At 41.7% G+C, this 13,249-nt stretch overlaps 3 protein-coding genes across 3 annotated transcripts in view; 2 read left to right on the top strand and 1 right to left on the bottom strand.

The window, feature by feature from the left end:
- Positions 1 to 1,597, top strand: part of SARC_08300 (hypothetical protein) — a 5,830-nt gene extending 4,233 nt beyond the window's left edge. The window contains exons 3-4 of the mRNA XM_014297732.1: positions 250 to 321; positions 954 to 1,597. Of these exons, the coding sequence (XP_014153207.1) occupies positions 250 to 321; positions 954 to 1,118 (237 nt within the window). The 3' untranslated portion in view covers positions 1,119 to 1,597. The remainder of the gene's footprint in view (positions 1 to 249; positions 322 to 953) is intronic.
- Positions 1,598 to 4,068: 2,471 nt separating this feature from the next.
- SARC_08299 (hypothetical protein) lies at positions 4,069 to 7,799 on the bottom strand. Its single transcript, XM_014297731.1, has 4 exons — positions 7,683 to 7,799; positions 7,135 to 7,239; positions 5,241 to 5,337; positions 4,069 to 4,646 (listed from the first exon to the last, which is right to left on the bottom strand). The coding sequence occupies exons 1-4, from the start codon at positions 7,699 to 7,701 to the stop codon at positions 4,400 to 4,402; spliced, it is 468 nt and encodes a 155-aa protein (XP_014153206.1). The 5' UTR covers positions 7,702 to 7,799; the 3' UTR covers positions 4,069 to 4,399.
- An 826-nt stretch (positions 7,800 to 8,625) lies between these two features.
- Positions 8,626 to 13,045, top strand: SARC_08298 (hypothetical protein). Its single transcript, XM_014297730.1, has 4 exons — positions 8,626 to 8,886; positions 10,567 to 10,792; positions 11,856 to 12,129; positions 12,400 to 13,045. The coding sequence occupies exons 1-4, from the start codon at positions 8,861 to 8,863 to the stop codon at positions 12,450 to 12,452; spliced, it is 579 nt and encodes a 192-aa protein (XP_014153205.1). The 5' UTR covers positions 8,626 to 8,860; the 3' UTR covers positions 12,453 to 13,045.
- Positions 13,046 to 13,249: the final 204 nt, after the last annotated feature.

The raw sequence follows: 13,249 nt of genomic DNA, 5'->3' as shown, positions 1-13,249 counted from the left end.
ATATATATATAATATATAATATATATATATATATATATATATAGACATATATATATATATATATATTATACATATATATATATGTATATATATATATCCCTTTCTCCTCTCTCTTCCTTAATTATATCACATATACTGTCCTCCTTACTCACTTTCTTTCTTCTTTACTTATATCACATATACTGTCCTCCTTACTCACTTTCTTTCTTCTTTACTTATATCCCATACATCGTCTCGCCGAACTCTCAGGTGCCTCGCAAAGGTGGACCGGGTATCACCCAATCAGATCTGCTGATCATCAACAAGACGGATCTGGCAGAGGTATGTCAGAGACGTTATAAAGAAAGGGTACTCTGTTACAAACCGAAACGTTTTAAAGAAAAAGTGCTCATAACGAACGGAGACGCTATAAAGAAAGGGTACTCTGTAACGGATAACAGGACAACAGGGATTTGCAATTGTTGTCCCAATGAAAAGCGTTAAATGTAGAGATGAGTTTGAACATTCTGCGTTCATGGTGGTAGTATAGCGGTGTCACCGAGCATTTGTGAATGACGTTAAACGGATTTGGCGGGGGTGTATCAGAGACGTTGTAAAGTAAGGGCACTCTGTAACGGATAACGTGAAAGCAGTGATTCACATTGTTTGCCTCAATGAAATGCGTTAATTGATACGTTAAAGTATTCTACATACGGCCCTGATGGTAATATAGCGATATTACCGCGCATTTGTGGATGAGGTCACACTTAAGGTAATGTTATACGCGCAGGCTACGCTCACCACGCAACGTTAAAGACACTCACCCACTCATTCCGTTTGCAATACGTGCATGTTACACTCACCACACAGTGATAGATGACACTCGCTCACTCATTCCATTTGTAGTACGTATATGCTACACTCACCACACAAAGACAACAGGCGTCCACTCATTCCGTTTGCAATACGTTCAGGCTGTGGGAGCTGATTTGGGAGTGATGGACAGAGATGCCAAACGCATGCGTGGAGACGGCCCCACCATCTTCACTCAATGCAAACACCACGTGGGCATTGACAAGGTGTGTGCACTGATCCTGAAGTCATGGGCCGCCCAGACGGGGAAGAAGATAAAGGAGTAGGTAGATGTAAGCAAGGTGTACATAGTGGGGTAGGTAAATATATGCCAAGGTGTGCAATGCCACAGTAGGTAGATGTAAGCAAGGCCTACTTAGTGGAGTAGGTAGGTATATGCCAAGGTGTGAAAGGTCACAGCAATAAAGAACGCTGATGACTGGGAAGAAGATAAAGTTGAAGGTAGATGTAAAAAAGGTGTACTTGGTGGAGTAGGTAGATATATGCCAAGGTATGCAATGTCACAGTAATAAAGGTCGCTGATGACTGGAAAGACGATAAAGGAGTTGGTAGGTGGTAGGTGCAAGCAAGGTATACTTACTGGACATTTATATATATGCTATGGTGTGCAATGCCACAGTATTAAAGGTCGCTGATGACTGGGAAGGAGATAAAGGAGTGGGTAGATGTAAGCAGGGTGCACTTAGTGGGGTAGGTAGATATGACAAGCTGTGCAATGTATCAGTAATAAAGGTCGCTGATGACTGGGAAGGAGATAAAGGAGTAGGTAGATGTAAGCAAGGTGTACTTAGTGGTGGGTAGGTGGTAGATATGTGCCAAGAATATATAAATATATATATAGATGTATAATATATAATATATTTATGTATAATATAATATATATAATGTATATATATAAACATATATATATAGATATATCGTATATATATATATATAGATATAGATATAGATATAAATATATTTATACATATATATATATATATACATTTCTATATAGATATATATATATCTATATATATACATATATATGTATATATATTATACATATATATATATATCTACATATACATATACACATATATATATATTGTGATATATATATATATATATATATACATACATATATTTATATATATATATACATATATACAAAAAAAACACACACATATATACACATACGTACATACAAGCATACATACATACTTTCATATATATACATACGGACATACATACACACATACCTGCATATATAAATATATATATATATGTATATCATTGCTTCCGATATGGTGCACATCACAAAGCCACTCCCCTGAAAACAGTGTACAGGCCACTATGTCCTTCTTACCAGTCCGTCTCGGACTAAAGACAAATTGAAGTCATTTTCTTTTGCGCCGGGTTTGTGTATTATACTGTTTTTAGACAGTTCTCAGAGACCACATATAAATGCACAACTGAACAGACACATGCATTGTTGAGTCCGGGCCCTCTGGAGCTCAAAAATAAAGCTAAACGTTTCCAGCGAACGTTTCAATTTACAGCCCCGGCATTATGATGTTCAGCATAGCCACGGGATGAGTGGCAAAGTTCTAACGGGCAAACGTTTACCGCCATCGACGGGGAATCGATAGTGTATGTTGCATAGCAACCGACCCTTGCTGTATCGTCTGCGTGCTTGAGCGCTTTCCCCAACCCAACCTTCCCAAACCCAAGCGCGAGCTATGCTGGTAGCAAACAAGTGGACAGAGGTGTCCGTATGTACCGCACTTTCACCTCACATAACTAGGTGAGGCGTGCCGCACACAGTAGACACTACTCACTAGTGGTAGATATGGGTTGTAGCTCCGGCAATCCAAGTCATGCAGAATGAGCCCCGTTTATGGAACCCATTTATGAGACCAATTGATGAAACCCATTTATGAGACCAATTTATGAGAACCATTTATGAAACCCAACATAACGTGACATGACATGTTCTTTACTGAAAGTGCCAGCTGGGTAGCGTCCCTTAACGTAGCTTGATAAGGTTGTATACCTACATTTCTTTTTAAAGTAGTTATTATGTATTTGATTGTACTTCCCTTTGATGTAGTTATCATGTATATATCCATACATCCGTTGTTTAATGTACTTAATATAATAAAGTGCTGCGCCCAGTCTACGTATACGTAAACACAGACTCAGCAAACGCATACAGCATTGTCAAACACCCCCCCACACAGTACCGTCTTCCGATCAGCTGAACCAGAGAGCCCTCCCCACAGGCCAGTACAAGCCTTTGAGTGAGTGGTACTGTATGTATCTACCTGACCTATCCCAGTGGCAGTGCATGGCTAACCGGCCTTTTCCCAAACACTCCTTAATGCATACAGGTGATAAGTTCGGTGTTGGTAGTGTTGGTGTGACAGGTGAGAGTGAGGATATCTGCAGTGGCAGAGCCGGGCCAATTATACCTACCATGGGAGCTGTATGTGATACATAGGCTGTTCCTGTTCACTTCAGTAAGGGTCGCCTGGAGTCCACAAGGCAAATAGCCGTAGTAGCAGACATTCAAGTGTGTCGTAAACTCAGTATCCGCTGGATCTACGGCCGCAGAAATCATGCCTGGTGCCCTGGGTCAATATCCACACGGCTGTGTAGCAGAGACAAGCCCAGCATGAGCCGCGCCTGAACACAGCATCAACAAAACCTCTGCGCCTTGCCCGTGCCCACGACAGGATAAGCATATAGCTGTGTTTGTGTGTGCGGGCATGTACTGGTGACCATGCCTGTGTAACACACCCACCGTGCACACCACACTACATTAAGGCGTATACCCCATGTCTCTGTGGGAGATGTCCATCTATATCCTCCCATGCACGCATTAGTCATACCTACCCCTATGCCTGTGCCCACAACATAGCCCCAGGGCTGTATGTTTGTTTTTGTGTGTGTATGTGCATGTACTGGTGACCATGCCCGTGTAACACCCTCAACGTGCACACCACACTGCTTTAAGGCGTATACCCCATGTCTCTGTGGGAGATGTCCATATATATCCTCCCATGCACACCACACTACATTAAGGCGCATACCCCATGCCTCTGTGGGAGATGTCCATCTATATCCTCCCATGCACGCATTAATCATACCTACCCCTATGCCTGTGCCCACAACATAGCCCCAGGGCTGTATGTTTGTTTTTTGTGTGTATGTGCATGTACTGGTGACCATGCCCGTGTAACACCCTCAACGTGCACATCACACTGCTTTAAGGCGCATACCCATGTCTCTGCGCAGACGGCCTTGTCTGTCCTCCAATGTAGCTACACCCATGCATGAGCCTGAACCTATTTCTGTACCGAACTTTGCCGTACATGCATCTGAATTGGGAGCCAGGCCTGGGGGGGGGGGCTGTTGTGGAAATGAATACGTCTACATAAAAGTATACACACAGATATATGCACGAGTATAAAGGCAGATATATGTACGAGTATAAACACAGATATATGCACGAGTATAAATGCACAGGTATGCATCCAGCAATGCACCTAGCATGCACAGCCACTCACGGGGCGTGGGCCATGTCTCCGTTCATGGCACTCTGTTCCGTGTGGCCGTTAGTCATAGCGACGTCGGTGGTAGTCTCCGTGGTGGGTGTGTCTGTGCTCGTATTGGGGGCCATGCCTGGGTAGTACGATTTCCAGTGCAGATAGTACTGCTGAAGGAGTTCATCTCTGATTTCATTGTTGATTACGGCGTCTCGGAAGGGCTTGTGTTGCAACAGGTCGAGAAAGTGCAGACAATGCGGAAACCTGAAGGGATATTGATATTAGTGAATGCACGTGTTTGAGCATACTTGTGCGCGTGCTTATTATAGAGCTGATTGCATACGCGCTCATGTTGATATTGTCTACATAATATATACGTGTATACACAAATACACAGACATATATATAGATTTATGTATTTATACGTATATGTTAGTTTGACACCAAATTAGCATTGCTCTCACAATTATAGATTGAACAAGAAGGGCATATGGCTTGCATTTTCTTGCAATATAAGAAGATATAACAAATCGATATAAAAATGAATATTCTGTCTCATATACTAATATATTTATTAGTTCTACCTTCGCGGTTTAAACAATCACCCCTGGCTCATTGGACTATAAAATAATATGTATACAGGTATACAGATATCTACATATGACTTATTCGTTAATGCATATACTTACCTCTCGGAAACAGCATACTGATGGGGAAGAACTTGCACTACTCGGGATTGGACGGCAACTAGCCGAGCCAACAAACAACATATATATATTCACACTCACATAATCGCGTACAACCAGAGATATATTGAAAAGCCTAACATATACGCATCTTACAACACAGCATACTTACGCTATAAACTTGGCGTATTCGGGAGTGCGCCAGTATGTCAGGTACTCGAGGTAGTTCACGAACTCAGGTTGTTGCAGAATTCGCTGCTGCGCGAGCCCTATAGCACACAGAGAGGGGGGGGTACCGGCAAGACATACAAATGGATATGTTGATAGGCAAGACGGGAGCACAAACAAGACAACACACATGGATATGTTAATAGACATGACGGGAGCACAAACAAGACAACATACATGGATATGTTAATAGACAAGAGAAGAGCACAAACAAGACAACACACATGGATATGTTAATAGACATGACGGGAGCACAAACAAGACAACACACATGGATAATTTTAATGCCTGTGAGCGTAGAAGACAGGCAGTGCAAGCCTGATAGTGCACCATGAGAAGTATTGTGTACTATGGTTATACTATAATTGTACTATGTGAGGTATTGTGTACTGTGATTGTTCTATAATTGTACTATGAGAGGTATTGTGTACTATGGTTATACTATGATTATTCTATAATTGTACTATGAGTGGTATTGTGTACTATGAGAAGTACTATGATGGCAACGAGGCACATGCTTTGATGACCGCAACCGCGGGAGGACTGAGTGAGATATAGGCGAGAGCTGGTTGCACAATTCACCACACCAAGCATGCACGCGGCCCAAGATCCAGGCCCTGGCCTAGGAGTCAGAGGGTGCAGGGTTGAGTCCCAAGTAAGTCCTCAGAGTATGTACAGTTCGAGGTATATGTATGGTAGTAGCTGGGTAGCGCTACATAGTTCGCGTTGTCTTATACACACATGATAAATAAACAAAGTACGTGTGCGGCGAGACATACGAAGTAACAACCTTGATGGTTCATGGCAGTAATGCCTACGAGATCAGCACGCGCATTTCAAGGGTAGGGTATAAGCAGGACTAATTTATAACCTTCGAGCGAGTCGACACAGCGACGACACACAACTGAATGAGCGAGGAGAAGTGCACGGTGCGTCTTTATAAGGAATGTACACCACGTATGCTGGGAGAGGATAGGCTACATATACGCAGTAATGTCACTCTGAGGCTGACTGGGTCTATTATTGGGTCTTTGTAGTCTGCGTAGTACATGCACCGTAACGTTCAACCATCAACCAAGCTGTTCCCAGTGCACGCGCACAGGCGACTATATATATATATATGTGTGTGTATACATGAGAAGACAATTGGGTGGGCGCTCTAAATACTGCGATCGGAGTTTTTTTGTAGTATATGGCTATACAGTCAAAAGTGCCAAGGAACTGATCAGTAACAAAATCTTGAACCACACAGTCAGGCCCATCACAAGACCCTGCGTACCCCCCCCTTGAGCAAGACAGCGCAGCTAATGAAAGTGCATCACAATGTACTAAGAACCATATTACAAACGAAAGAAACAAAAAGAAAACAAGGACTAATGAATCCTTTACAAACGCCAAACCAAAACAAACATCAACGACGCAGAGGTCAGATGACGGTGACCCAGGAACCGAGGACTAGACGCCGGACAATCCAGACAACCAAAGGTATCTTGATAGTGAGGTGTACAAGCTGTTATGAGTTGAGCTGCTATGGTGCTAGAACATATGCATATACATGCACACACACACACACACAAATACATACGTTCTTACACGCAGACACAGACACAGACACAGACAACGACACACACACACATATATATATACACACACATACTTGCATATATATATACATACACACATACATACACACACACATACTTGCATAAATACACACACACACACATATATATATATATACATATACATACAAATACATACATATAAATATTTATATACTTCTATGACCACACACTCATTCACGTAAGATTGTCTTATTTTTTGTAGGTAAAACCTACAATTTAGATATGATGGATCTCCAAGTGATTGAACAAACTCCAGTTCGATTTCAAACCGGCCTGTATCTCCCACAGCGTCAAACCTGACTTGAATTGAAGTCTCGTCTATTAACAGTGCAGCAGATACAAAATATATTATGATTTGGGTCAGCAGTGGTCGCCGTTAAAAGCATCTCAGAGGTGGTTTGTAATGTGATATCAAGTGAGTGGTGACGGAAGACCTTTGTAGCATGAACAAGGCAGTATTGAGCTACACACATTTACACAACACAACACACATATATATAATATACTATATATATATATATATATATATATATATATATACTANAATACACAACACACACACACACACACACACACATATATAACACACACACACACACACACACACACACACATATATATATATATATGTATATTCACATATACAAATACACACACACACACACACACATATATATATATATATTCTCTATAGTGCCGTAAGCACAAGAAAAAAAAGCTTTCAAACATACGTTACGTGTGTGTAGAATCCCTTTGCTCACCTAATGATGGTACAGCCATGATGCTGGAAACCTGTAAGGTTACTCGCGACAGTGGTAGCAGGGTTCACTCTCACCTAGGCCTGATATGTTATCATACATGTGATATGTTATCATACGTGCCAGTAGTACAGCCGCCCGTTATAAGAGGCGAGACAAAATAAGCCATTGCTGGAATAGATTACAATACGCGGACCACACATAATATAAAAATAGAACATGCCCTCTGGATTTGGGTCTCGAGCAGAAATCGAAATCAGGTTTCTTCCGACGACCGGAAATCGTAAATTTAGCGCTGACTCAAATCCAGAGGGCCATGAATAAAATTAACAAAACAAACTGTCAGCATTTTTGTTTGTGCTTTTTACGTTTTGCTCCTTCATGAAAACGTAAAGCGTATATGTTTAAAAATAGAATTCCTATGAACTCTTGTGAAGTCACAAGTTCACAAGTGTTTAGTGTACTCCATCATCGGAAATCTATGACAACTCTACCCAATTTACGACGACGTTGTTTATCCCGTAATGTGTCGTAAACTACGTACGTTTGGGTATCCGCGTTCCTCTGACGAGCAAATTGGGCAGCGTGCCGGCAATTTGAAACACAACTACCCCGTCGTATATATAAAAACCGAAGTCCGGAACATACTATTTATAAATACGTTTTGTGCACAAACTGACTCAACCAGGTGTCGCACTCGCTCTCGCACTCGCTCTCGCGCTCGCATGTCCACAACTCCGCATGATTTTTTTTAGCCCACGCTCTGTTTGAACCTGAAGGTGTCATTTGTCACACTGTCTGTCACTTTGGATACATATGGGAATTTGGGTCAACATCCCTATGCGATCGAGGACGAGTGGTGCAGTATACTTTGTGGGAGTGTGTCAGTGTGCGTGTGGTCTACGTTCTTCTCTATACGATATTTAATCTTTTTTTAATTATTATAAATTCGTCGAATATATGACTGAACCCCTTTTCCTGCTTGGATAGGCATGCATTTATTTGAAAGACATATATTTACACGACTTCCACATAGTCAGGGCACATATACGCATAGCGACCCTATACCCCACACATATATACATACATATATATATATATATATGTAATATATATATAAATACATATCCTTAATTATACACATACATAGTATTTGTACATAAACAACACACAAATATACAATGGAGGAAGGATACCGTGACCCCTGGTATGTTTCATTTGCATCCTTCGTGTTCAGGTGGTAGAACAATGTAATGTACGAATAACGTCCATGTTATGATGTGGAATACTCATAGGCATGTAATTATTTATTATACAAGTCTGCTTGCGGCGATACTTTAGATTTGCGTCTATCAATCGACATGTTGGGGTTTGCTGCATGTGGTGTTCACTTCGGCGCATATCATATGGGAGCTTCTTTGCCTGTTGATCCGTAGTCGACGAGCGCGTTCATATTGTGGTGTACACTCGGACGTCTTGTTATTATGCTATTGGATGCACTTTGAATCAGGCCCCAAATCAACGGGTTATTCCATCTATCCTCGTCAAATATGGATGCATTAATAGGTAGACGTGAATGAATTGAAGAAAATGATGAAATTGTGTGAATGTTTTAAACATATCAAGAATTCTACCATATATATTTTGCAGTGTGTGTATCGATCTATATCTGCAAAACTGCTTTGTCAGTTGCGCAGCTCTATACATTTATTAGATCAATATTATAACTTTCAACAGGCGTACATAGTGTACAGCTTTGTGTATATACTCTATTGTGCACAGATCTACAATCGGTCACTATTATTCTGATCAGTTGGATATATTACATTCTTCCCAAATCGAATTCGTTGTGTCGAGTATGTCTGTATATTCATACTATATTTTTATTGTCGTTTCAGAATATAAACCGTCTTTGAAATCATTTCCCGTGCCTGTTTTAGTGTTCATTTATAATTCTGAGTGTCCAAGTATAGACGTCTGCATAAACAGCCACGAATTGCGTTTCATGTATTGTATAAGTGATAGTGCTGCTGAGCTATATGCGCGCGAAGTATGCACATAAACCCAGGTATATGACCATCGTGAGGCAGTTTATGTATTTGCTAATTCAGTTGAGCTTGTGTTCGATCGTAGAGTATATATCCAATATGCTCAATTGATGATACCGACAAGCACTATGTTTTATATCAACTTTCGTAGTATATTGTGCGTTAGTCTAGTTTTTGGCTTCAGTGTACACTTTGATTTGATGTCGAAGGAGACTGTTACTTTTAAATATCTTTTTCACCGAGGTATTGTTTTACTCCTCGTTTCAATGGTATACTTCGATCAGAATATAAAGGTGCATAATATATATATACATCTATACTTGTATATATACATATATACATATACTTATATATGTGATTAATAATATACATATACAACTACAAATACGTGTATACATATACACATGGTGTATACACACACATACATTTTATTTGCGTATTAGATTTCCACAGATTGTTTCGATACCATCGTATGTGAAGCATCTCTTGAATTATTGTATCTTCCACTATCATACGCTATATGAGGACCTGTTATATATTTCGTATCTGCTTGGAAGTATTTATTCTTTGTCATCGTATGCCACTGCTAGATAATCGAAAAATTCGTTAGTTTGTTTTTGTCAGGGGGTTGAGTAGCATATTATATGGCTCTACTGATCTCGGTTGTTAGGGTCTATACGAACCCTTCACACTCCACGACACGCGTTCCGGACATTGGCACTGCAACCACCCTACCAATAAACACTCGTACCCACCTACTCTATTTATAGACACCGATATCTACCTACAACCTGATCAAGAACTAATACCTACCCAATACCATCCCCTCTCTCTCTCAGTCCCTACCGAATCATCGATGATTTCGGTGGAGCTTTCGCCATGGGCGCTATTGGTGGAGCTCTGTGGCATGCGGGTAAGGGGTTCAAGAACGCACCTCCCGGCATACGCTTCAGAAGCAGTCTGTCGGCCATCAAAGCCAGAGCTCCAGTGATGGGTGGCAATTTTGCTGCGTGGGGAGGCATGTTCTCAACCTTCGACTGCACACTCGTATATCTCAGACAGAAGGTATGGCACCTATGGAGAGCGGGTTGTGTGAGTGTGTTGAATGCGTATCGGCAGCCTTTTAAGTTTCCTTTGTCGGATGTTTTGATTGTTGTCTTGCTGTTTATAGAGAGTATGTGCGTCTGTGTGGTTTGTCGGTTGGTTGGTTGCCTGTGATATGACTGTTTGAGTTGATTGAGTTTAGACTGTCCATGGAATGCGGTGACGTCTGTTCTCGTGCTTGATTATTGTTCATTATACATGTTCGTCTATCTTGTATAAGTAGTGCTAAATCTATTGTCTACTATCTGCATATTCGGAGTCAGTCGTATATATATATACACATATATATATATAAATATATATATATATATATATAAATATATATATTATACGCATATATTTTTAATATATATATATATATATGTATGATGAATAGTTAAAGATATAATGGTTATATCTTGTCTGTACATGCTTCGATGCGCACTCGTAAAACCTCAGATTCAGAGTATCTGGGACGGGGTTTCGGTATATAGGGTATTATTTCCTGAACTTGTATCATCTGACAACCTCTATCTATAACTTGCGCCAATAAAAGAGGTTGTAGTGTATTGTAGTCGTGCTTTCAGTGCTACCTCATCATCGCATACAATAGATTTTGTAGTTTATTTTGTGCTTTATTTGGTAGTTAATATGCGTATGTATTGATCATCTCTTATATTAGAACCATTCCCTCATGCCTACGGTATATATATATATACCCTGTACCACCTATGTAGTCCAAGAATCGGCTGTCCCATGTGTCCACATTGTCTTCGCCATCTTAATGCACCCGAATGTAAAGCGTTTCTGTCAAAACTAGATCATCTACGTAGTCGCGAGAGATCGTCAGTAGCAGGGTGAATCTCAGTCAAGCGCTATCAGTGTAATACGCCGGGTGTCTAATCGATCCGCGGGTCTCCCCTCCAATACCCACGGCACCATTCTATCTATCTTTATCTACAGCACGCCTGTTGTATATATGTTCTCATTCCTCTATCATCCTTCTCTTCTCACCTTCCCACCCCCATCCCCCACCTCCTCTCAGGAAGACCCCTGGAACGCCATTGCCAGTGGAGCTCTGACAGGTGGCGTGTTAGCCGCCCGGGGTGGACTCTCCGTGGCCAGTCGATCGGCGTTCTTCGGTGGTGTGATGCTGGCGCTCATTGAGGGTCTGAGTATAGCTATTAACCACGGCATTGCATCGTCCTCCCGTCCCCAACTGGACCACGTGCCCGATGCACCCATCCCCCCGCCCATGACTATGGCCGCGCCCCCTCCCCAGCGGAGTCAGGCCGCGAACGACTACGGTCAGAATATGGGTACGTTTTGTTGGTGGGTTGGTTAGTTAATTCGTCACGTGTGGTCTAAGCGTTTCTTAATCCGTCACTTGTGATCTGAACGTGTCTTATTCCGTCATGTGATTGTCACGTGGGTGGGTGTGGGTGCGCCTTTGCAATGCACCAATACGTGTGTTAAGGGAGGTTGTTGCGTATGGGTGTCCGTGGTTTGTTTGTTTAGCGTTAAAAACTATTTCTCTCTATGAAAACGTATTCTAAATGATCCGGTTTATCTCGTTCGGTACATCACAGGTGGCTTCAGCGGAGCCCCCGCCCAGCACGACGAAGAGCTGTTAACGACGTAGATGATATAAATAACTTGTAAATAATTGTATATCTAATTGTGTATATACCCCGGTGGGAGTGTCAATGTGACACGACACAGCATATTCGATACTCCCTGTGTTAAACGAAACGACTAGTATATGGTGGTGTCAAGGCACAACGCGCTCCACCCGTGATACGTTCATATACAAGGCACATGTATTATACTTGCGTGCAGGTACATGTATGTGAGTGTACACGCAAGTACATGCATGTGAGTGTACGTGCCAGGCGATTCAAAGCTTGTTAGAAGATGTCGCGAATGGAGGAGGGCTCGATTCCCGGCGGCTTGAGCGGGTATCTCGGTTGAGCTACCCGGTAGGCTTCGTGTACATAGAGACTGCGTGCTAAGATTAGTTCACAAATTTAGGCGGTAATCATCTCGCGAGCGTGGTTACGTGTGGGGATTGGTACTGCAACAAGCATGCACTTCATCTGTGTATACGGACACATACATTGCGTGTGTGTGCGTGTGCGTGTGCATATGCACATGTAGATATGTATATCGGTTGTAGAGCAGTTGTGCAAGTATATCTAATAAAACTGAAATGCTGCAGAAGCGGCTCATCTTTGGTTCTCTTTGCATTGTTGAGTGTCTGAGAGACTGGGGGAATGTCAGTCCCTGTTCTAACGAAATCTAAAACTGGCCATGTGTGCTGTTAGGCTGTAGTTCTGACAACGCATTGAAATACACCACTGAAAACGTGTAGAAAAGAATACGCTAGTTTCTGTGGCCAACTGGCCATAGTTAACGCGTATTACCCGTTAGCTTCGTCTG

This window comes from Sphaeroforma arctica (genome assembly GCF_001186125.1).
Source record: "Sphaeroforma arctica JP610 unplaced genomic scaffold supercont1.732, whole genome shotgun sequence".
Taxonomy (NCBI): domain Eukaryota; class Ichthyosporea; order Ichthyophonida; genus Sphaeroforma; species Sphaeroforma arctica.
Note: the sequence above shows the minus strand (reverse complement) of the source record. Positions and strands in the feature narration are given on the sequence as shown.

Excerpts from the sequence above, each read along its gene's own strand:
- SARC_08299 (XM_014297731.1), bottom strand. Across the intron at positions 5,338-7,134 it reads AGATCCATCATATCTAAATT|GGCTCGCGCAGCAGCGAATT; the intron begins GTAGGTTTTACC and ends TGTGTGCTATAG. Across the intron at positions 4,647-5,240 it reads GAATACGCCAAGTTTATAGC|GTTTCCGCATTGTCTGCACT; the intron begins GTAAGTATGCTG and ends ATATCCCTTCAG.
- SARC_08298 (XM_014297730.1), top strand. The coding sequence starts at position 8,861 with ATGGAGGAAGGATACCGTGACCCCTG. Across the intron at positions 8,887-10,566 it reads GAAGGATACCGTGACCCCTG|TCCCTACCGAATCATCGATG; the intron begins GTATGTTTCATT and ends TCTCTCTCTCAG. Across the intron at positions 10,793-11,855 it reads TCGTATATCTCAGACAGAAG|GAAGACCCCTGGAACGCCAT; the intron begins GTATGGCACCTA and ends ACCTCCTCTCAG.